Here is a 21,404-nt window from a genome sequence, read left to right on the forward strand (position 1 = left end):
GGGGGCGGCTGATGCAGATGCCGAGGGTAAAGAGGCACCTGCTGCGGCCTTAGTACTTTTGATCCGTCCACCTCGGGTGGATCTCCTTTGGCCTCTTTGAGCCAGCTGTCCTCTGCCTTTACCGAATGCGGAATAATAGCGAAAGGACTTTCCTCTCCCAGAGGTTCCTGAGGGGCGAAAAGGAGTTTGGCGGATAGCAGCTCCTAAAGATTTTGCTGCTGCTTTAGATGTCTGCAACTTTTCCAGACTGTCATCAGCCTTTTTTCCGAATAATGAAGAGCCGTCAAAGGGCATATTCAAAAGTCTGGCCTGTACATCTGGAGCAAAGCCAGACTTTCGCAACCACGCATGCCTGCGGATTGTTGTACTTGCTGCCATGGCCCTTCTGATACGGTCAGTGGAATTGATGCCAGTTTGAAGTGACTCGCACATGGCATCTTTGCCATCTTTAATAATGTTAAGGAAGGCTTAGTTTTCCTCTCCTTCGGGTATGCAGTCAGCCGCTGATGAAGCACACTCCCACAGTGTGTGACTAAACCTGGCAAGCGTACAGGTGGCGTTGATGGACTTCAACGCCATACTACAAGCAGAGAAGACTTTCTTTGCCATAGAATCGTACCTCTTGTCAGCTCTATCCTGTGGGACAGTAGGGTAAGTGGTCCTGCTGCTTGATGAAGTTGCCGCTTGGACCACCAGGCTCTCTGGAGTCGGGTGTTTTGATAAGTATTCAGGGTCAGCTGCAGCTACCCTAAACTTGGCTGATAATCTTTTATTGACAGCAGGGATAACTTCAGGAGTTTCCCAATTAGATGCAATCTTTCTTTGTAAGGCTGTATGGAAGGGGACCACAGGATCCTCCTGTGGACCTTTGTCTAATATGTCTGTCAGGTCATCCTGTTGAAAAACAGGCGAAGGCGCAGACCAACCCATAAATTCAATAATCCTTGCCATCAGGGTTCTATAGGGTGTTTCGGCATGTTCCCCCCTGGGTCTGGCTTAACAAATTCCACTTCTGGGGAAGTGTCCAGCCCACTTGCCTCATGTAATGGACTCCTGTAGGTCTTTCAACCTTCTTTCTTCAGAGGTGAAATCCTCTGAAACAGGTAGTGTGGGCCTCTGCAACCCGAAGTTTTCCTGGTCAGAGTCTTCCCTTTCTTCATGAATTGAAGATAATCCAGGGTACTCTGACCTCTGAAATGGTATAAAACCCATTTCTAAGGCAGAAGGAGCCAAACTCGTCGTTATTGGGCGAGTTAACGTTGATGTCATCGACACCGAAGTGACAGGCTTCGAAGGCGCCGAGAACGGCGTCGAGAACACTGGAAGAGGCCTCAAAGAACTCGAGAGGATTGGGTTCCTACTCGAGGATGTCGACGACTGTCTCGGCTTCGTGCCGGAGGCTCTTGAAATCACTGTTGGCTGTGGAGCAGTCGTGCTCTTCTCTTTCATCGGCGTCAATGTCGGCATTGACGATGGCGTCGAGTCGATCGACCGATGCGTCAAAGAACCCTTCGGAAACGGCGTTGATGGCGCCGATCCATGCGTCTTAGGGATCTTCGACGACGGCGAAGACGGTGCCTTCTTACCAGATGGCCCGTGGCACACTCGGGTGGAATGTTGGTGCAGCGACTCGCGGCGTTTTGATTTTTTGGGTTTTTTACCTGGGGTATCACCCTCAGCTGTCTTCGAGGAGGTCGAGGCCGCTTTCTCGAAGACGCTTAACATTTTCTTTCTGAATTCCTCCCACTCAGCCTGAGAGCTGGGTTTTGTGGGGCAGGAGACCCTTTCTGGTGAAACAGAAGACGAGGAAGGGGATCTTCGACGTCTCTTCTTTGAGTGTCTTGATCTCGACGAATGGTGGGAGCTACTTCGAGATCTAGAATGGGAATGTTTTCGACAGCGAGGAGACTAATGCCTCGACTCAGCCGAAGAAACTTTCGAGGAGGTTTTAACTGACTTACCTCTCTCGAGCTTCCCCTTGCGCTCCTTCGAGGCTTTCGCTGTCATGGACATGCAGTCTTCACACTCCGAACAATGGTGCTCGGCTCCCAAGCAGATCCTGTGTGGATCCGTTAGACATTTTTTTACTGCAGTCTCAACATTTTTTGAAGCCGGATTACGGCGTTGTCGGTTCCGATGAAGATGCCATCGAGAACGAGTTGGTATATTCGAGTAGATTGTAGAAGGTTTATCTGACTGAACTGAGCAACGATGTTTCGAGGCCCCACGAAGCGCGGAAAAACGGAACTCAGCAACGGACGCCGCGCGTGGCTATTTATGGGCATGGTGACGTCGGCGCCGATACGGTGGCCGTCGAGGGACATCGACTCGGTGGACGTCAACGCGCAGCGCCCTCTACAGAAAATATTTCCGAGGCCAGCAAGCTGGAAACGTATTATCAAAGATAAGCAATACATCGGAGGACACAATCCCTTCGAAAGAACATTATAAGTTAGTAGTTTGTTCTTCCGTTCTACAAGTCTCAAAGACTTCAAAGCAGTCAATATCATGAGGTCTATGGCAGCTGCATTTTAAGGGAGCCCCAATAAATGTCTGAACTAGCAACAGATGACCTGCAGAAGCATCCTTCTTTCACCTATTTGAAGGGAGCTCAGAGATGCCCTTTTGAACGAGCCCAGCATCACACTCAGCCTCATCAATGTTGACAATCATTTTAACCTCACTGAGAAACACTGCCAAAGCAGAAGAGTTAAAGGATCCCCTCACACATAACAGAAAAAAGAACAAACTGCACCTGCCATGTTAGTGCATGATTAGAGCTAGCTTAAAGGCACAGTGTTATTGTTACACGTTTCTGCTAAACCTGCCGATCCTAGATTGCTTTTGCTTCCTGCATGAAAAGGAGTTTAAGAATGCAGTATAAACACTTCACTTTATGAAGTGAAAATTGCTTGTTAACAAAATAACGTATGGTAGATCGGCTCTTCTCATTTAAATCTTCTTAATTTTTACAAGAATACTTTTATGAGTTCTCTGCCATGATAAAGATTTCCAGGATCCTGCATGTGTGCATAGATAGTTATAACCATGTATTATCAATAAAAATCCAAGGACGAAGACATTTTCAGTACATATGTAGTGAATTTCACTGTGTTTGTGTGGTCCTAACTGTACCTAGTTACCAGTCTGATCCCTTCCTATGAGTGAAGCCAGACTGCACAGTCACGTTTACCAAAGTAAGAGTTAGGACTAACTGGTTTAAAAACCCTACCCAATTATTGAAATCCCCCATGACGACACTTTGGAAAAACTCCCTAACAATTTGGAGACTGAAGATGTTATGCAATGACATACAGAAGTCACAGAACTTACCATATGGGAGCTTCCAAGTCAGTTGACATAAGCTCTGCCACCTAAAATGTCTCATTGCATCCTATTTTTTTCGTTAATCAGGCGTCACTGAAAAGGTTTGTCATTATTTATTGCTCACATCGAAATAAATAACCGGAGGGAGGGTAAACAAAGATAAAAACACCACTGTTAAGATGCATATCCAAAATCAACCCTGGGGTGTATTTTGGTAGGCCAGCCTGTTATGGTGAACAGGAAAACACTGAAGTTCAGTCAAACTCAATCAAGGCAGGTAGCAGAGCAGCACGGCTTAGACTCAGAAGGGGTGCGAGTGGTCTAAGGCTACAAGGAGTCCACACAGAACAACACAATAATTATTGTTCTTGGCAGTCTAACTGGTATTAACAAGGATTCATTAGGCCTTTAAGATACACAATAATCAAATGAAACTGCTGGGAAAATCTCACACCTACTATAAAATGCGTACATACACCACTGCTGAGGTTACAGATTTCATTGGGGACACACCATTCTATGCTTGGTCTGGATGAGGCAGGCCCAGGGATCACAGGTGAAGGGGTCACTTTCGGAAGCAGGATTTTATTTCGGTTGGTCCAGGAACCTTCCAGCTGAACACTTGCAAAGAAATGTTGAAAACCCCTGTAGAGCAGCTGACGTCAGGACACATCCAGGGAGCAAAGATTGTAGATTGCAACGGGAGTCACCACAATTTGGTAGTGACAGATCTTCAATGGACAAAGAAGCAGGTCTTGCACAGCTTCCATTGCTTCCATTGACACAATGCTGAACATACAGGAACAGTCATCTTGTAGTATAAGGTGAAGTTCCAAGGATGCACTTGGAACAGCTATGGTTGCAGCGAGATAACCCAAGAGAGCTGGTCAGTCCTTTTATTCAAGATCTATTCATGATCTGCACTGGACCATTCAAACTGACAGTGGTTATCCAATCATGGGTAGTCAAACTGGCACCAACATCTGTCCAGCAACAGACATTTAGGCACCTGAATGTGGACTAGGACGAGACTGTCCCAGTCCCCACATCCTGCCCCAGACAAACTGCCACTTTGTCAGGGAAAGCAGCAGCTTTCCGCAGGAAAGGGCTTCCCATTCATTCATTCATGGCAGTTCCAGACCCATGAGTGCAGATAGAAGGCCAAAGAATATAGCCAAAGGACACGTAAACATCTCCTGGCACTGCCACCTTAGAATGTTAGCCCCTCTTAGAAGCCAAGTAAATGCAAAGGTGCACAAGTAAAAGGTTTAAAACACTGTAGAAAAATATCAACTACTACCTGCCCATCTTGCCCACATTGTAAATGTAACCAAAAAGCCACAAAATAAAAAAAAAGTTATAAGGATACAAATTATCCTAACCATAATTCACTTTAGGGTGAGGTGTGCAGTTGTAAAAAAATAAATTCAAACAATCCATAAAGAGACAAAATCTCCAATTATATGGACTGATCAGTTTCGCCATAAGAATGAGCAAAAAGACTAGACAAATAAAGCAGAAGGTTTTACTTGCCTCCAAAAAGTCAGGTCAGGAGTCAAAACCAAGCATACATTCAAAGGGAGGAAAGCAGCAAAAAGAAAATCTTTCACATCAACCACCAAAAAATAGCAGATGTACATAGAAAGCTCTTCCACGTCCACCCAATAGGGCAGAAAACTGGCAGGTGAAGCATGGGTGCGGTGGCATGTCCATGGTAACTGAACGGATTCTAAATTTCTTGAAGTGACATCCCTTTTGTAGCTCCTCCCCCCACGTTCCTCACCAGGCAGCGAACCAGTTGGATAAGAGGCAGAGTAGAGACTGCAGAGTAACATGCTTTGAAAATAGAACATATGTCTTGATCTAGACATTCGTGAGGGGAAGCTGAATGGCTTCCCTGAGGAAGAGCATTCTGAGACCCCATCAAATATCCTCTGAAATGTAGATAGGCAGCAAGTGGTTTCTTTGATAACTCCTGAACACGGATTGTATGCCTGCATTTTGCTTTTCATGCCAACATAGCTGGGGTTTGCATAGTGCAATTTCTGACAATTTGGCACTAGGTTCTGAAGGAGGAGGCTGGGGGACTTAGCGTGAGCAAAGCAAGAGTCAAGGTGCAAATCTTGACATACTGTGTGCCGATTCTGTGATGTACCTGTTGTGTATGTGCCAATGTGCATGTAGGCAAGTTTAATACATGGACTTTCTGTTGCCGTATGGGCCTCAGACTCATGGAATTTTACATTTGAACAGCCACAAAATGCCATGTGCCTGGTACTTTCCATATTATAGTGAGCATTTTTCCTTTCAGTGTGTGCATTACATGTCACTTTTCAGCAGTATCCTGGTTTATTACATGGTTTATCCCTTGCCAGAAGATGCTTTATTGAGCACAACGCTGTTGCTTTATTCAGCATAGCACAAAGGGTTGGGCCACATGGTGTACTTCTGTCGCCAAGTGATCTGGAGTAGCCTGTAGATGTAATTAACAGTATTGAAGCATTTTAGCGGTTGCTGTGATGGCTAAACTGGGGTGTGATTCCGAGCATGCGGTGGCGTGACACCCAAGCATATGGTGTTGCGTCTTGTCACAGCAATAGGCAGGGTTATTACTCAAATTGTACTCCTAGACCTGGGAAAGGACATGTCGATTTAGCCCTTTTGGAATTGGAGCCTGTGACCTAGAGCAAAAGTTTTATTCACTGAACCATGGCATCTAATAATGGCAAATTAACAGACAGTGCTCTTAAACATACCCAGTCATGTCAAGTCTTTTCACTGCATTTATTGTTCATAATGCTTTTGCAGGAATATTTCATAAGAAACGTTTTCTACAAAAATATAAGTTAAGCCATATAAAACAAAAATATACATGTGCATATATTACTTGATAACATCATACAGTTATTTACAAATACACAGGTTCAAATGGTGCGCTCTATTTTTCTTTTTACATTAGGAGTGGGGTGAATCGGACAACTGTACGAGTCTCTTTCATAGTAGAACATCCTGCAACGTGAAAAGGTTTTCAGTGCAAAATTCACCAAAAAGGACACATTTAAAAACAGACAAATAAATAAGGCTGCTCTGCTCAAGAATGGCGCTCCACTGTTTGAGGTCACTTAATGCATCTGACAATAGCTTTTCAGACTGACATATGCCCTTTAGCAACCTCTCTTGGTCCCAAATAAAGCCATACAATATTGCCTCAACATTCAAATGTAAAACATTTTTCTGGTTCCAAGTGGACAGCAGGAAAGAGTGTTTAGCCCAGACACATCCCGCTTTCATTTGGTCAATGGTGAGCTGCTGGACTGGCAAACAACATCAGAATGGAGGAAAGACAATGCAGCTTGTTTTTGATGTATTCTGGTAGCTTGTCATTTTCACCATACCTGTAAAAAGAATAAGAAACAATGTTATTCTGTAAAGGCACATCCCTGCAGGTGTCCACATGTTGTATAGCATAGGGAACCCAGATTACATTAGGTATTCAATTATCCTTCAAATCATTTGGTTTTCAGAATTAAGACATCTTAATGGTTCCATGCGTTTAAAACGACACCACAAATAACGACATACATTTTAGGGACACCTATTTAACAAAAATAGGTCAACTTTCTTTAAATTGGGGGGCCTGTGTCCCCAAACCCCCGGTTTCTCCGCTTTACTAACCCCTCCAACCCCCACCCTTTGTTAACCCTTACCACACCGCCCCATATACGTTTATTAAAAATTGAAACATTTTTTTCGTCAATCAGGTGTCACTGAAAAGGTTTGCCGTTATTTATTTTTCGTTATTAACACTGTATAACTTACACAGATGAGGGTGCATTTCAAGTGTGTACTCAAAGGACAACAATGGAAGTAATGCTATACAAATATTTTAGTATCTCCCACTTTGTTCCAAATATTAATGATTCTCATTTTTATTACCTACTGGACAGCCATTATCGATATATTTGAGTCCTATGACATGAAATTTGGTCTGTTAAACTCTGAATCTGACACGGGTGGACCATTAATGGAGTGTCACTAGTTTGACAGTTGTTAGGGAGTTTTACACAAGTTGCTGTCAGTGACGGAACTTGGTAAAGCCCACCTTAGGTGAACAGGGTTACACTTCTTAGTTTAGGCCTTAACCAGAAAGGTTTGGTAGGATGTCGAGCAGCCAGGATTATTTCAAGGAGGGAGGTAGGCTGTAATGAGGTACAAAGAACTCCGAGCATACACTTAGTTCAAGAAAACACTAATACACTTAGAGTTGCATTAAAAAAATAGGTATTTATCATATACACCAAGGCTGAGGTGATAATTGTCAAGTACTTTAAAACAGTAAGAAAATACCACTTTGGAGTATTGTTTAGATCATAAACCTCAGTCGACGTAACTTTAGAATAGCATTGGTAGTAAAGAGTGCACCCCAATCTCATGCGGGTCTCTCAGTGTTCAGCTGGGTAAGTGGGCCGCCAGGGGTAGAGTAGGAAAGCAGGGTCAAAGGTTCAGAATGGCACAGTCCAGCAGCAGTCTTTCAGTATTGCAGGTAAGCAAGGTTACTTTTACAAAGCCAAGGGAATCGGGGTGTTGCCTTGTAAGGTTTGCCCCAAAGCCAATGTCCTAGTGCAGGGTTGGTTGGCGGGGTGGTCTGCCCCAATGCAACTTTAGGGGAGAACTGGAGCGGTGCGACATACAGCTATGTGCAGCCCCCAGGATCAAGCAAACAACCCACAGATAAGTTGGACCAGGGACAGATGCCCAGCAAAGGGTCTTCTCGGCTCTGGCTTGTTGGCGTCTTTTTCAGGCTTGGTGGAAGGACGGTTGGCATGGAGAGTGACTCTTCTCAGTCCTAGTCTCGGGTGAGGGGCCTTTCGGAGCTGGATCAAGTCACTGCAGACATAGGAGCATTCCCACAAAATCTCAGGCAAAACCGCACTTCAGGAGACTATGCACTGCGATGCAGCCAAGGTCCCAGGGTATTGGCGAATTGCAGGATGTGGAGGTCACAGCTCTGGAAGGGATGGTGCAAAATGCAGTCTTGGGACTGGATAGGCCCACCAGACCAAGTTGAGGTCGGGACAGCAGCGGTTACTCGGCAGGCGATGGCTGAAAGTTGCTGATGTCGTCCTTCGTTTACCTGCTTCAGTTTCTTGGGTTCCAGTGGTCAACTCTGGGTTTCAGCTGCAGGTCCTCTGGATTTATGCAGGAAACCTGGCTGAGTGTTAGTGAGATTTATAATTGTTATGCTTCACCCCTCTCCTAGAGACACGCAGCACTTTTTGCTGGACTTTTAGATCATTTTCTGACATGCTGACTGAGTGGAGCATTCATTCATTCATTCATTCATGTTCTGTCTTTTGGAACTATTTTTTGTATTTTACCTGTCCTATGGAGTCTATGTTCCTCCATAACACTTGAAGGCATCTGTATTTTCAGGGTTGCAGCACACAGCTCCTTATGGGCAGTGTTGCTGGGTACCCTTAGAGTCCTCCTTTTATATTCTTTTTCTTTATCCTAAATTAACTACAGTTATGTTATGTTAACAGTACTTATATAGCGCACCGTCACCAACAGAATTGGTCCCCAGGCGCTCTGGAGGGTCTGTAAATGAGAAGGTGGGATGGGTTAGTAAGGTGGAGAGGGAGTAGGATAGTGAGAGGAGTGGTGTACTGTTGGCAGCTTCTACTCGGTAGACACCGGGTGCTGAGCTTTGGTGCGAGTATTGGATCGGTGTCAGTCCGCGTGTGCTGTTGGTGCGACATGTGTTGTTGCAGTATGGTGAAGTGTGTGCAGCTTGTTGTGCGAGAGATGGTTGTGTGAGTTTTTTTTAAGTATGCAGAGAGTTTGAGTTTATATTGGTTAGTGGCTTATGTGACATTTAACATGCAAGCATTCACAGTTCTAAGTGTAGCACTTGCTGACCTACATAATTCAGTCCGAGTATGGCAGTCAATCTTCACAATATTATCTAGATACTGCACAGGCTAATGTTCATAATTCTATCTAAGTGTGGGACATGCCAACACCCATAACCCTGTCTAGATAGGGCGCAGGCTAATTTTCTCAATTCTAAGTGTGGCACATGCATTCAAGTTCCATCTAAGTGTGCCATATGCTAACATTCACAATTCTGTCTAGAAGCGACGCAGGCCCAAGTTAGGAATTACGTCCAAGTGTGGCACATGCATTCAAGTTCCATCTAAGTGTGGCATATGCTAACATTCACAATTCTGTTTAGATATGGCGCAGGCTAATTTTCTCAATTCGAAGTGTGGCACAATGCAACATTTACAGTTTCATCCGAGTATGCTGCTTGCTAATACTTGCAATCCCATCTAGATGTCAGGCAGAGCTAGTAATTCTAAGTGCGGCACATGTCAACATTCACATTTCTAACATTTTAATTTGAGTTATATCAAGTGTGGTGTATGCTGAGCCTTCCTAATTCTATCCAAGTAGGCAGGAGCCGATATTCACAACCCAATCTAGATGCGACGCAGGCCAGCGTCCACAATTCCCTCTAGGTGTGACATTTGTTAACATTGACTAGTATGTTAGGCTGCAGTGTAAGGCAACATTTCAAACACTGTCTTGGTTGATGTTCGATTGCTGGTCACACAACTTTCTAAGTATGCATGGGCTAAGTCTATGGCGGTCTATGTTATGGGAAGGTAATATCTAGTGGCGGGGGCTTTCTGGTGTAGAGTAATTGCTCTACACCCCACCCATGCCACAATTACAGTTTTTGATGTCCGTTAGCTGCTGGCTTCCTTGGCTTCCCCTGCTGACATCTGCCCGACACCTCTTGGAGCCACCAGTGTAGGAGCCGGCCTTTGCCTTGGGGCCCTTAGCGGAAGGGGCTGCCGGGCAGAGGGCTGCCCTGGGGATTTCAGATTTGTCTAACAGGTGGCCAATCATGGAGGGGTTGGGAGGCCCAAAGCGGTCCCAGGGTCTTCGACTCACCTGGCCATTGATTTTTCGAATGGCGAGGCGGCCGGTGGTTGGCCTGCACTCGCCGTAAGGCAGTAGGCAATCGGGGAGGGGTGTGGGGGGGGGGCTGTTGTAGGGTTGGGAGGCGGGAGAAAACATGGGAAGCTGGTCGGGAGAGGGGCCAATGCAGCATGCGGGCAGCTGGGGGTTGATAATTATTAAAAAAAGGGCCCAAAGCAGTCCCAGGGTCTTCCACTCACCTGGCCATTGATTTTTTTTAATGGTGAGGCAGCTGGTGGATCTTAAGGATAGCGAGATACTTAGTACCTTATGTGGAGTGCCTAGGTAGTATGTCCCATTTCTCTGCAGCTGTCACTTTTCAGTCACAGACAACCTCATAGTTATGGCTGGTGCCAGTGGACGTATTCTACCAACTATTGTGCGATTTCTCTACCGCAGGCTATGTACATAGCCCTGGTAATGCACCACAAGGGGCCCCCAAGTACCAACTTCGGGCCACACTTCTTTTTTTGCCATTACTAGTGTGGTTGTTCTTTGTTAGCCCTTCTTGTACCATTCTGGGGTGGGTGTGTGTGGGTGTGTATATGGCTGTCCTGATTGGATAGTCAAATACCCCTTTCTGTAAATGCAGAGAGAGATTGCAGAATGTGTGCTGGAACTGTATAAAAAGGTGAGGCTACTGGAGTGAAAAGCAAGTCGACCACTGGAAGCTTAAGTAACCGAAGACAACGACCAAAGACGCCTGCAGACCCAGCGACCACTGCCGCCTTGACCCTGTTGTCTGTCCGACAGAGGAACTCTGAAGAGGACGACTCCTTCCCTTTGACTGGTGGGAACAACCAGCCCCAAGACTAACTTTATTTTGAGCCAACTCCTGAGGTTCTGTGAGTTTCCAGAGCTGCAGAACCCTGATACGAGGAGACCTGCTGCCCATTTCGAGTGCATAGTCGTGGAAATGCCGAATCCGTCCAAATTTGTGATGAGCCCTCAAGGACACTTCAGATATCTGATCCAACTCGCACAGGCCCCTGCAGCAGACTGCAGGGCTACAAGAAGCAAATAAGATTGACTGGGCAAATTGAGTCCTTGTTGCTGCTGCAGAAAAGGCACCAAAACCACAGAGTGACCAAAGGAGTTGATGAAAGCTGTGCCAGAGGTTGTCCCAGAAAGTCGCTCCAGTGCATTGGAGTGCACGTAGCGGTGTCCAGGGCAACCCCCTCCTAGCTCTGACTCAAGCCGCTGCTTGTGTCTCTTTAGCAAGGCCTTTAACAGGGTCGCCAACGTTGGTTAAGTCTTCTTATATCTTCCTTCCTAGAGACTAAGTATCATCCGCAGGAACTTTTGACTTCTGCTGCTTTTCAAGACTTTAAGCCTCTTCAAACTGCTTTTACAGGGAAACCACCTCTAGAACCTGAAGCTCTACTAGGATAACACCAACCTTTTAACTTCCCCAAAAATCACTATCTTTTAGGAGTACGTTGACTAAATACAATTACTGTATTACTTTGCCGTTGCGCGTAATTACCGACAGTATGGTAGACCTGTCAAACTCATGTAACATTTGCGTGCATTCAGCAACTACCAACTAGGAAGTGGCCTTTTGAAAGTATTGTAAAGTATGTGTTGGTTTATTGTGCCAAGTATTTAACAGTGACTCTTGTGTAAATATAATATATATATATTTTTTTTAATTTGTTCATTTATAACTCAGCGTACAGGTGAACATATACAGTAAAATTTGCTTGTAACCTCTTAGAATGCATGTGGCATGACTTTTTCCTTTATCCCACCCCGACATCACCAACTGGGTCTTGTTCCCGGTTCTCACTGGGCCGGGCCAGGCGGCGAGTGTTCGCTGGTAAAGTGGAGGGCTCTCGGGATTAAGCGTGCCTTATTGGTCAGGGCCCGGTAGTTCTGGTCATAGTCTAGCAATGGTGCCCAAATGTTTGTAAAGCGGTGGAGCAGGCCCCGCTTTTGCTGCCATAACCTTTTCGGCTGTTAGAATGTCCCAAAGTTTAACACACCAGAGGGTCATCAGGGGGTCCTTCCACGGACTTCCAGGTGCGGGCCACCGTAATTTTGGCTGCCAACAAGAATTGAGATATTAACGCTGCCCTCCTTTCTGTTCTCGGGTAAGAGTCTGGGATCGGGATCCCCAGGAGGACTTGCTAGGGGGCCAGCGGTATTGGCACTTGGGTGATTGCCTTTATTGTGGCACGGCATTGGGACCAGAACTCCCTTACCTTAGGGCATGTCCACCACATGTGGAGAGAGGATCCTGGGAGGCTGCAGAGATGCCAGCAGAAAGGGTCCAATGCCTGCTGAAAGTGGTGAAAGTGTGTGGGGGGGGGGGGGGGGGTAGTACCAATAAATCTATATTCTGATATAAATGTATGTTTAAGTGTTTCTTTGATGTGCATTGCTAGCTAGATTCAGTGTACTTACCTACAGCTCACATCTTCCTCTTAAGATGAGCCTGACTGCTCTGCCACTCTACCCTTGAGTAATACATATTGATATTAAGAGTTGGGGGATCTACAAACCACTGGGATAGCTTACTAAAGTCTTCTCCAAGTGGGACTTTAGGAAACGCTTATAACAGTTCACCAATCGTATCCCATGCACCATTCAAACATGGAGATGGCTGTAGTTTCTCTCAGGCACACTGCAGAACAAAGGACAGGAGAGTTTTGGTTGACCTCCCCCACTTCTTGTCCTGCCAGTCAGTCAAAGGGTATCATAGGCTTCCCAAGATAAGCCCGGCGAAGACAAAGGAACGAGAGGACCCTCCCCCACTTAGTAGGGGAGAAGAAATGAGAAAGGACGGGCCATCTTGTTTAGGGCTTAAAGTACAGCCACCATTTTGGGCAAATGGTATCACCTATCGCAGCTGCGAAGACCGCCTGTAATGGAATTTTACAAAAAGTTGTGTAAAAGGAACACTGCCACCAGTCTAAACAGATGAACCGGTCACAGTAACCAAAGAGTTACTGGCGAGTTGAGAAAAGGGAGACACTGGATCCCCTCAGCACTCCACATAAGGTATGGTGTGCTGATCTCGCAAAAACAAAACAAAAAAACGCAACAAGAAACTACAGGTAGGATACAAAAGTATCCCCCCGCCTTGGTAGCTTTCAGAGATTGCCAAGTAAAGTAAATACAAACCAGAGGAGCCTCCAGCAACACTGCACTGAAAGTGTTGTGTACACCTTTAGTAAATTGTAGATGCCTTTAAAATTGGAGGAAAACAGGACTCCACAAAGAAATACCAAAAAGAGGAAAATAGGGTTCCCATGATCAGAGTAAAAGAATTAGTGAGTGTGGAAAAAGGTTCCCACTCACTCAGAAGAAGTCAAAACAAACCCAGGAGTCTAGCATAAAGGGCTGGGGGATTCACAGGTGGAGAGTATTTCACACAAAGATAGAAATCTACTCCATCAATGAATACTCAAGTGGGACCGGTATAACAATTTTGTTATAGACGCTAATGTAAAATGGTCCTCTCTCTAGATTGGTCAGTTGTAAAGTTTGATCATTAAGGTCAAATCGACAGAGGAGCTCCAAAGAGAACTCCTTCTCTTTGGCTGGTGGGACCAACTAGCCATAAGACGTCCTGTAGAACAAGCCATCATCTCCAGACGTGCTTTGACCTTCCAGGGCTGCAAACTGCTAATAACAGGGGACCTTCAACCCAATTGCAGTGCTTAGTTTTCCCGTGACCAAATCCTCCCAGAACTTTAGTGAGCTCCAGCTGGACCTCCGGGGACGCAATTCTCCCTACCCATGCCCCTCCTCCACGAAGTCCCCTCGCTAGAGTGCAGGACTGCATTATCGAGGCAGACCAGGCAGTGATCGTTCACTGTGAGCTTGTAAAATGGTGCCAAAACTGCAGACTGACGTGGGAGTCCTAAGAATTCCTTGCAGAGCGTCCTTTCTCGATACTGCTGCTACGACATCCCTTCCAGAGTCCCTCCTTTCGTCACCACGACCAAGGAACAGGAGACCAGGTCCACTGCTGCTGCACAGGAAAGAATCCAGCTGCATCTTCAATACTCCTAAGGTACTGTGGGGCTCAAGGTAGTACTTAACTCAAGCCAATCTGTCACTCCTGTGTCACTGGAGTGCAGAATCCAGAGTTTGGGTGTTCACCTATGCCCACTGCCCAGGTCTAACAGCATGTGCACCTAAAGGGCGTCCTTTCCAAGGTCCCTATTAACTTGTTTATTCCACGAAAGCATTCTACTTCAAAGTAATTAAAGTATCCTGTGGAACTGTGCCTTTTCTGCTGCTGCACATGACTTTGCGCCCCTCCTCAACAGACTTTGAAGAACTCTTGACTAGTTAGGTAATGGACTGCTAAAGTATTTGAATCATTGAAAAGTAGTAGATTGCTGTTGCCAGTGCTGAATAACCCATTTTCCTTACAACAGAACATTGTCTGAGTGACTAAGAAGTGAATTGATTTATCATTTAACTGTGTTCATGACTGGTACAAGCCACTACTGTTGAAGCATTCACCTGAAAGTGTTGCCTATGTTTTCTATCTGTATTGGTTAGTCTAAATAGTATTTTCTTACCTTTCCCTGGTGTATATAAAATATAAATTTTACTATAACTACAAGTATGTGAGAATTTCTTTGTGCCTATGTATTTACTGAGTCCATTTTACTTCCCTACAGCTCACATCCTCCACATAAGATAGGCCTGGCTGCTCTGCCATTCTACCAAAACTTTGGGTAGGCTTATAATAAGAGTTGGGGCCTGTATACCAAGGGATAGTTTTATAGCATCTCACCTGCTGGTAGACTTCAGGACAACTCTACTAACACTGAGCCCATGGTTAAAGGCTCCCCTGCCCATTCTTAATAAAATGACATAAGCTCTAGACTCTTTAAATCACAGATTAGTATAGAGTTTTTTCTACAGTCCTTTGTGGGGGATGTAAAACCATCTCACCTTATTATAACAAGGTTTTTCAACCAAAGATAGATCAAAGTTTCTAAAATAGTTAGCCTCAGAGGATACACCACACTACTACACTGACAAATACACACCGTTTCATAAAATTACCTACAGTAATAAATTGGTCACTGCATAGTAACAGTACTCTTAGTCCTCCACAACCCTCCCGCCCCCAACCCCCTTTCCTCCATGCTTTTGGGACTTCGTACAGAATGGGAACTGAGCATGTGTGGGCGTGCGTGCCATAGCCATGTCTGCATGCAGCACCTCCCTCACACGTTCCACCCAACCATCATTTCCTTTATCAAGTCCGACTTGGAAACTTATTAGCGGGGAAAGCGAGAGTGTGTATGGAGGAAAGGGCACCAAGAGTACCATTGTCACTATGGTGAGAGCATGTCCCATCCTCCATCCTTCATTCTCTTGGGAGACTAAAACACCCCTAAACGAGCCATGGGCGGCTGAAAAATGTTGCAAAAAGATTTCTCAAAACAGCTTGCCCAAATGCAGGAACGTTTGCTTGCCAAAGGAATGATGGCCCACGCATTGCATATATCCTGGAAGGGGCACATGCCTCTTAAAAAGGCAATTGAAAAAGACTTTCCCTCAAAAGAAGAGCATGCAGACCCTGAAGGAGGACTTCAGAGCATAGGCCTCATGAATAAAAGGTAACCCGCCAATGAGGAGGATTTTGTTGCCGCTCAGCCTGGCGTCACACACCCTAAGGTCACAAACAATTGTGCTCCTTTGGATATTCGTCCTTTCAAGATTTTTAGGACCCCAGCTGTATTCAAGCTGTGGAAGGCCCTTTCTGCCAGAGAGCTCGTGAACGGGGCGAAAACTGGTAGCGAGATTTCCTTGTTGATATCAAAAGTAGAAACCGCTTTCAGCAAAACATTGGGATGCATTGGGTTTTAACAGCCATCATTGTCAAACATAAAACACAGCTCCTCGCTGCATAAGGCATGCAATTCATTCATTATGTGGGCATAATTAATGGCGACCAAGTAGGCTATCTTCAGAGTTGGCTCCCCAGTTCCCATATCTTTGCCAAAGCCCTGGGCTCGGTAGATCTTTGCATGAGTGCCAATAAAACCACGTTAAGATCTCATGGGCTATTAGTGCTTCCTAGGTGGGTAAAGTCTCAATAGGCCAGTGAAATGCCTTTTCACAATTGTGTTTGCCAGTTTTCAGTTTTGTTTTTAACTAGGCCATGGTAAGTCCTGTAGGAATCCACAGACACTGGTCTCTGCCAGGTAGCTGATGAAGTAGAATGTTGTCATCTAAAACCGCCTGTTAGGGAGATTTGTGCACAACCCTCTGAGGGCTGTGTAATCTAACCTTATGGTGAAGCAGCATGTCAGCCGAAAGGAAAGACCAGACTCTCCAATGGTAGCTGTAGCAGAGCAGTCAGGCTTAACTTTGGGGGGCAAAGCAGGGTGGCGGGGAGGTTCAATCAGTCGCAACAGACGTTACACACAAACACCCAGTCAATGGTATATGTATATATATTTGTGAAAGTTTGTTTATATGTTCCGGTTTAGCTCCAGCCCCATAACTGTTGGTGGGCTGACATTTAGGCCCCAAGGTCGGCATACCAGTCTGGGGTACGCTGGCGATAGTGTAATTTGACCAACCCCACCCATTTGCTCCGCACAGGGCAGGCCTTTGCTATCAGTATGGGCGATTTTGCGATTGTTGGCTCCAGCCCCGCAACAGTTGGTGGGCTGAAGTTATGACCTGAGGTCGGCATACCATTCTGGGGTATACTGGTGATAGGGAAATCTGACGATCCCCACCCATTCGTTCTGCACAGGGTGGGATCCGGGCCCTGTGTTATCAGTATAGGTGATTTTGGGAGATTGATGATTTTGCGACTTTCAAAAATAGGACGTTCGGACACAATATAACATACTAAAGGCTATAGCAGACCCCCACGTGCATGTGAGCTACAGACACGGGCAACGCCGGGTGGGTACGGCTAGTACTGTATAAATGCACTTTATTATGAAGTCTCACATACAATATTTATAATAGGAGAACATAAGTACTCCGGTTACACAGAACACATAGCATGGCATAGTATAGCTAAAAAAAAAAAAACAGTAAATGGCCAGTAAAGGCCTAAATCAATCCTCAAATAAAATATAGGCCCTATACATATAAGCTTTCAGATGTAAGTTAAGAAAATAGCCCAAGACTATATTACACACAGTAATGATTATATGGTTCTGAGTCCAAAGGTACCAAAACAGAACTTGGTGCAGGCTTCCCATTACCTTCTACATTAAGTATTATACTTAACACACATGCATAGAACACAGTATAGCACTACGATATTGAGCACAGGGGAACACAAGGTCCTACACAGCCAGGAGGGCCATCAAAGTCCAGGATATCTTGAAGACACAGTCCCTAGTTCCAGATGGGCATATTAAACATCAAGGAGGGAAACCGTATCAACAAGGATACAATGTATAGCCAATGAATGAGTATTATTCAGATTTAACAGTCCCTAGTAAATTAGGGGATGTCTCTAAAGATCCAGGGCTTGGTGAGGAACACCAGGGACCTTAGGAGTACCGTAGGGAAATGTCACTGGCTAGGTGAGTACCTTCCAGTGTCACACTTAAGAGTTGCAGTGTTGCGAACAGTGCCCCATAAGTAAGAAACAATGGGAAAAAGCCAGGTAAGACTCGTTTCTTTCCGAAAGTACCAAGAAGACCGAAATCGACCCCAGGGGACCAGTGGAGACGCAGAAGAGATCCAGTGGTGCGTTCTAGACCCAGCAGCCCCAGGAGCAGAGCAGAAAAGCAGGATTCAAGCCCAGTGTTATTCAATGGAGAAATGCAGTAGAAGGGGACCTACAGAACCCAACAACCACAGACCACGGGGGACCACGGAGAGGGAGTATCTGGAATAACACACCAACCCAGGGCCTAGCAGTAAGTACTTGCAGCAGTTGCCTCCAAAAATTTGGTTCTCAGAAAGGGAAACAATGCAGTAACAGCTTTTTTTATTTTCATTTTTTTTTTTAATATTGATTTGCCTCGTCCATCTTTGGAGTAATATCGCCGTGATCTCTAAAGGTGTTAAACAAAAGAGGTCAATTTAGGTACCAGTGTTGCCCTGAATGTTTTATAGAAGACTGCTGAGACTGGGGCCTTATTTAGAGGTACAGGCTTTATTGCTTGGGACACTTCCTCAGTTGCGATTTACGCTTCTAGCCCTTTTCCATCTAAGAGTAATTTTCTTAAGAGGAATTGATCGTAAGTATGTGGATTGTGCTTTGTGGTCGGGGGAATCAGGAGGCATATAGTGCAGAGTAGAATTAAATACACATTGTTCTAGAATCTCTTTCGGTCATGATTACCACTTTTCCCCGTTGGTTTTTAATTTTAAGATTGGTGAAAGATGACATTTTACTCCTTATTTGTCTCGTGAGGAGACTGTTTGCTTTGGCGTAATATCTCCGTTTTGGGACCAGTAGTGCTTTTTTGGCTTTTTACATGTGAAAGAGTTCCAAACTTCTACATTCTCTCCTCAAGGTTGTACTTGTATCAGTTTCCATTTTATGAAGGACCCCTTTCCTTTCCAGTTTTAATTGCTGGTCTCTCGCAGCTTTAATCGTCACAATTTCCTCTGTGAGAACCACCTTAAATGCGTCCCAGACTGAGCCCATAACTATGTCAGAGGTTTTGTTAGTCGTCAAATAATCCATGATTGTATCCCCAATCTCACTTCAGGACGTTGTCACAGAGGATGCCTGCTGGAAATGCCCACTTCGAGGCCCGTTATAGGATCCGAAATGTGATACGTATAATGGAGCATGGCATGGTCTGAGAGGTAAATGATGCCCAGCTCCTGTTTCTCTATCCTCCCTACTAATGCTGTCGAAGCCCAGACATAATCTATTCTCGAGACAGTCAGATGTACTGGGGAATAATACGTCTACCCCTTTGCCTCATCCTTTAATAACTCATGTAAAATCCTTTTCTGTCTTTCTATCATATGTTTATCTTGTTGCTGCCTTGCAGTTCATAAACAGAAAACTATGAAGTTCAAACAAATATAAGTCTTTTGCAAGGTTGAGTATCTTCTCATTTGTTTGTTCAAGACAAGGAAACCCACTGTGGATTTAGTCAGTGAGTAAACTTGGCGAGTTCAGGAATTGCCATGTTGCAGCCCTGTAAATAAACTCATGCGTAGATCATTTTTTCCTCAGAATGATTTCCTGCTTTGGATGCTGCGCGCGCAAGCTATTGCATCCTTTCCTCGAAAGGCTGAATGAAAACTTTTCTGTGCTGCCAGGAGCTGCGATGCTCCTTTCAATAATCTCTTGCGCATTAAATAAAAACTCAACGTGAGAACATTTTTTTAGTACCGCCGGCACTTCGCACTAAAGTTAGTAAATATTACTTGCATAAGACTCCACTGTTTTCTTCCCAACGCGCATAAAGAAATGAAAATATGGCGGTATCACGCGCAGAGGTGAATGAATCTTACTGGCATCAGACTCCACTGCAAAGTCCTTTCATCGCAAGCAATTATTAACACGCCGGTCACGCGCAATGGTTTAATAGGTTAACACGTGCCTAGTAACTGACACGAAAAAATGCTTCCTTTCAACTTTAGACATGTAGCTATATTAAGATAACTTCTTCTGCAAACATTGAAAACTGCATTTTCCTTTGAACTTAAAACAGCTTCTTCTCAAACTAAGCATTTAACAACTGATCTTCAGATTAGTCAATTGGCAGACAATTCTCTTCCTTTTTCACAGAATCTTTAGTTAAAAGTTCACTTATCTCAATCTTCTGCTAAGAGCTCTTGTCTCCTATTGGTCTCCAAGATTCTCTGGTTATCAAACTGGTTTCACTGTTAAATCTTTAATATTTGCTGGAGCTTTGATTGCTGTGACTTGCTCTGGCTGTAGTCTGAATTAAAGGCAGTTTAGAATCTTTCGCAAGATTCCAAACTGCATCACAGCAACTTCCCAGCCAATCAATGCAACATACTGCTTTCTCCATCTTGGACTGGGGAGACTCAACTTCCTGGAATTAGGTTAAGGAACAATACCAACCCAGAAAGCTCACACTAACCACACAGACTCAAATGGCAAAACAACCCCTATATCTTGAGCCTGCCTTGAATCTGTTGACCCTTCTCTTACTTATAATGGATTGTGAAAACCTGAGACCCCATTTCTGGATATTCTCCTTGCCCTCTTTTGGAGACCTTTTGGAACTGAAATATACCTTCTTCCTCCTGACCCCTAGTAGGGCTTTTGCTCCAACACTTCCCTCCATCCCCTAGGCCCCTGCCCCCACTCCTTAAACACAACAAATTGAAGATATTTCCTGGGGTGAATCAAAGTCTCCAAGGATCCCAGGAGATAATTCCCTGGAATTGACCAGCTTCAAACACCCAGAAATAACTTATGTGGACATCCTGTCTCCCTCAGATGGATTCCAAGTCGGTACCTGAACTCCATACAAGCTTGCCCAGTCTCATTGCTTACCAGTTGGGATCATGACTGCCCACATCTGGAGCTTCAAATTAGTCACCTTAAAGAAATAGTATTCCTGCAGTATTGACAGAAGAAATAAACGATAAGAAACAGGGATTACCTACCATATTCTTTTTCAAGTTTTCAGGTATTGTCCTCAGTCAGGATGAAGCTGCCACCGCACTACCCGGCTCAGATCTCAATCCAAGTCTCCTGATGGGACTTCCTCCTTTTTTTTTCCTCCCCACGTTCGACCACTCCCAGGTCTTATTGGGGCTGGGGAGATCTTGGTATTCCCAGGTCTGAAGCGGGATGGATTATCTTTGCCTATTTGCAGGATGGTAGTGCCTTCATATGTAGAATGCAGTGTTGCCTCACTTCCCATGTGAATAGGAGGCCAAAGGAGAAAGTCAACCAATATTTGATCTGTGTCTATGCTAGGACCCTAACTGCTGGTCCAATCTCTCTCCTTTGGATGAGTGACCAAGTCCTGGAACAGGTTCACCTCCACTCCATTAACCCTCGTTGGACCTGTGCTGCACCAAGAATATGATTCTTTTGGCTATATTTTGTGAGACCCTCTAAAACATCTCTGGGCTGTGCACCAGACTCCCCTCTCTTGGGACCCCGTCGATTTATGCGGTCAAAGGGAATTTCA

The 21,404-nt window shown here is 45.0% G+C and overlaps 1 protein-coding gene across 2 annotated transcripts in view; it reads right to left on the bottom strand.

Annotated features, from left to right (window-relative positions):
- Positions 1–6,092: 6,092 nt before the first annotated feature.
- Positions 6,093–21,404, bottom strand: part of PLK4 (polo like kinase 4) — a 253,654-nt gene continuing 238,342 nt past the window's right edge. For both annotated transcript variants that reach the window (XM_069631104.1, XM_069631103.1), the window contains exon 16: positions 6,093–6,722. In XM_069631104.1, the coding sequence (XP_069487205.1) occupies positions 6,623–6,722 (100 nt within the window). In that variant the 3' untranslated portion in view covers positions 6,093–6,622. The remainder of the gene's footprint in view (positions 6,723–21,404) is intronic.

Source organism: Ambystoma mexicanum, chromosome 6q (genome assembly GCF_040938575.1).
Source record: "Ambystoma mexicanum isolate Mex_15411 chromosome 6q, UKY_AmexF1_1, whole genome shotgun sequence".
NCBI classification, from domain to species: Eukaryota; Metazoa; Chordata; class Amphibia; order Caudata; family Ambystomatidae; genus Ambystoma; species Ambystoma mexicanum.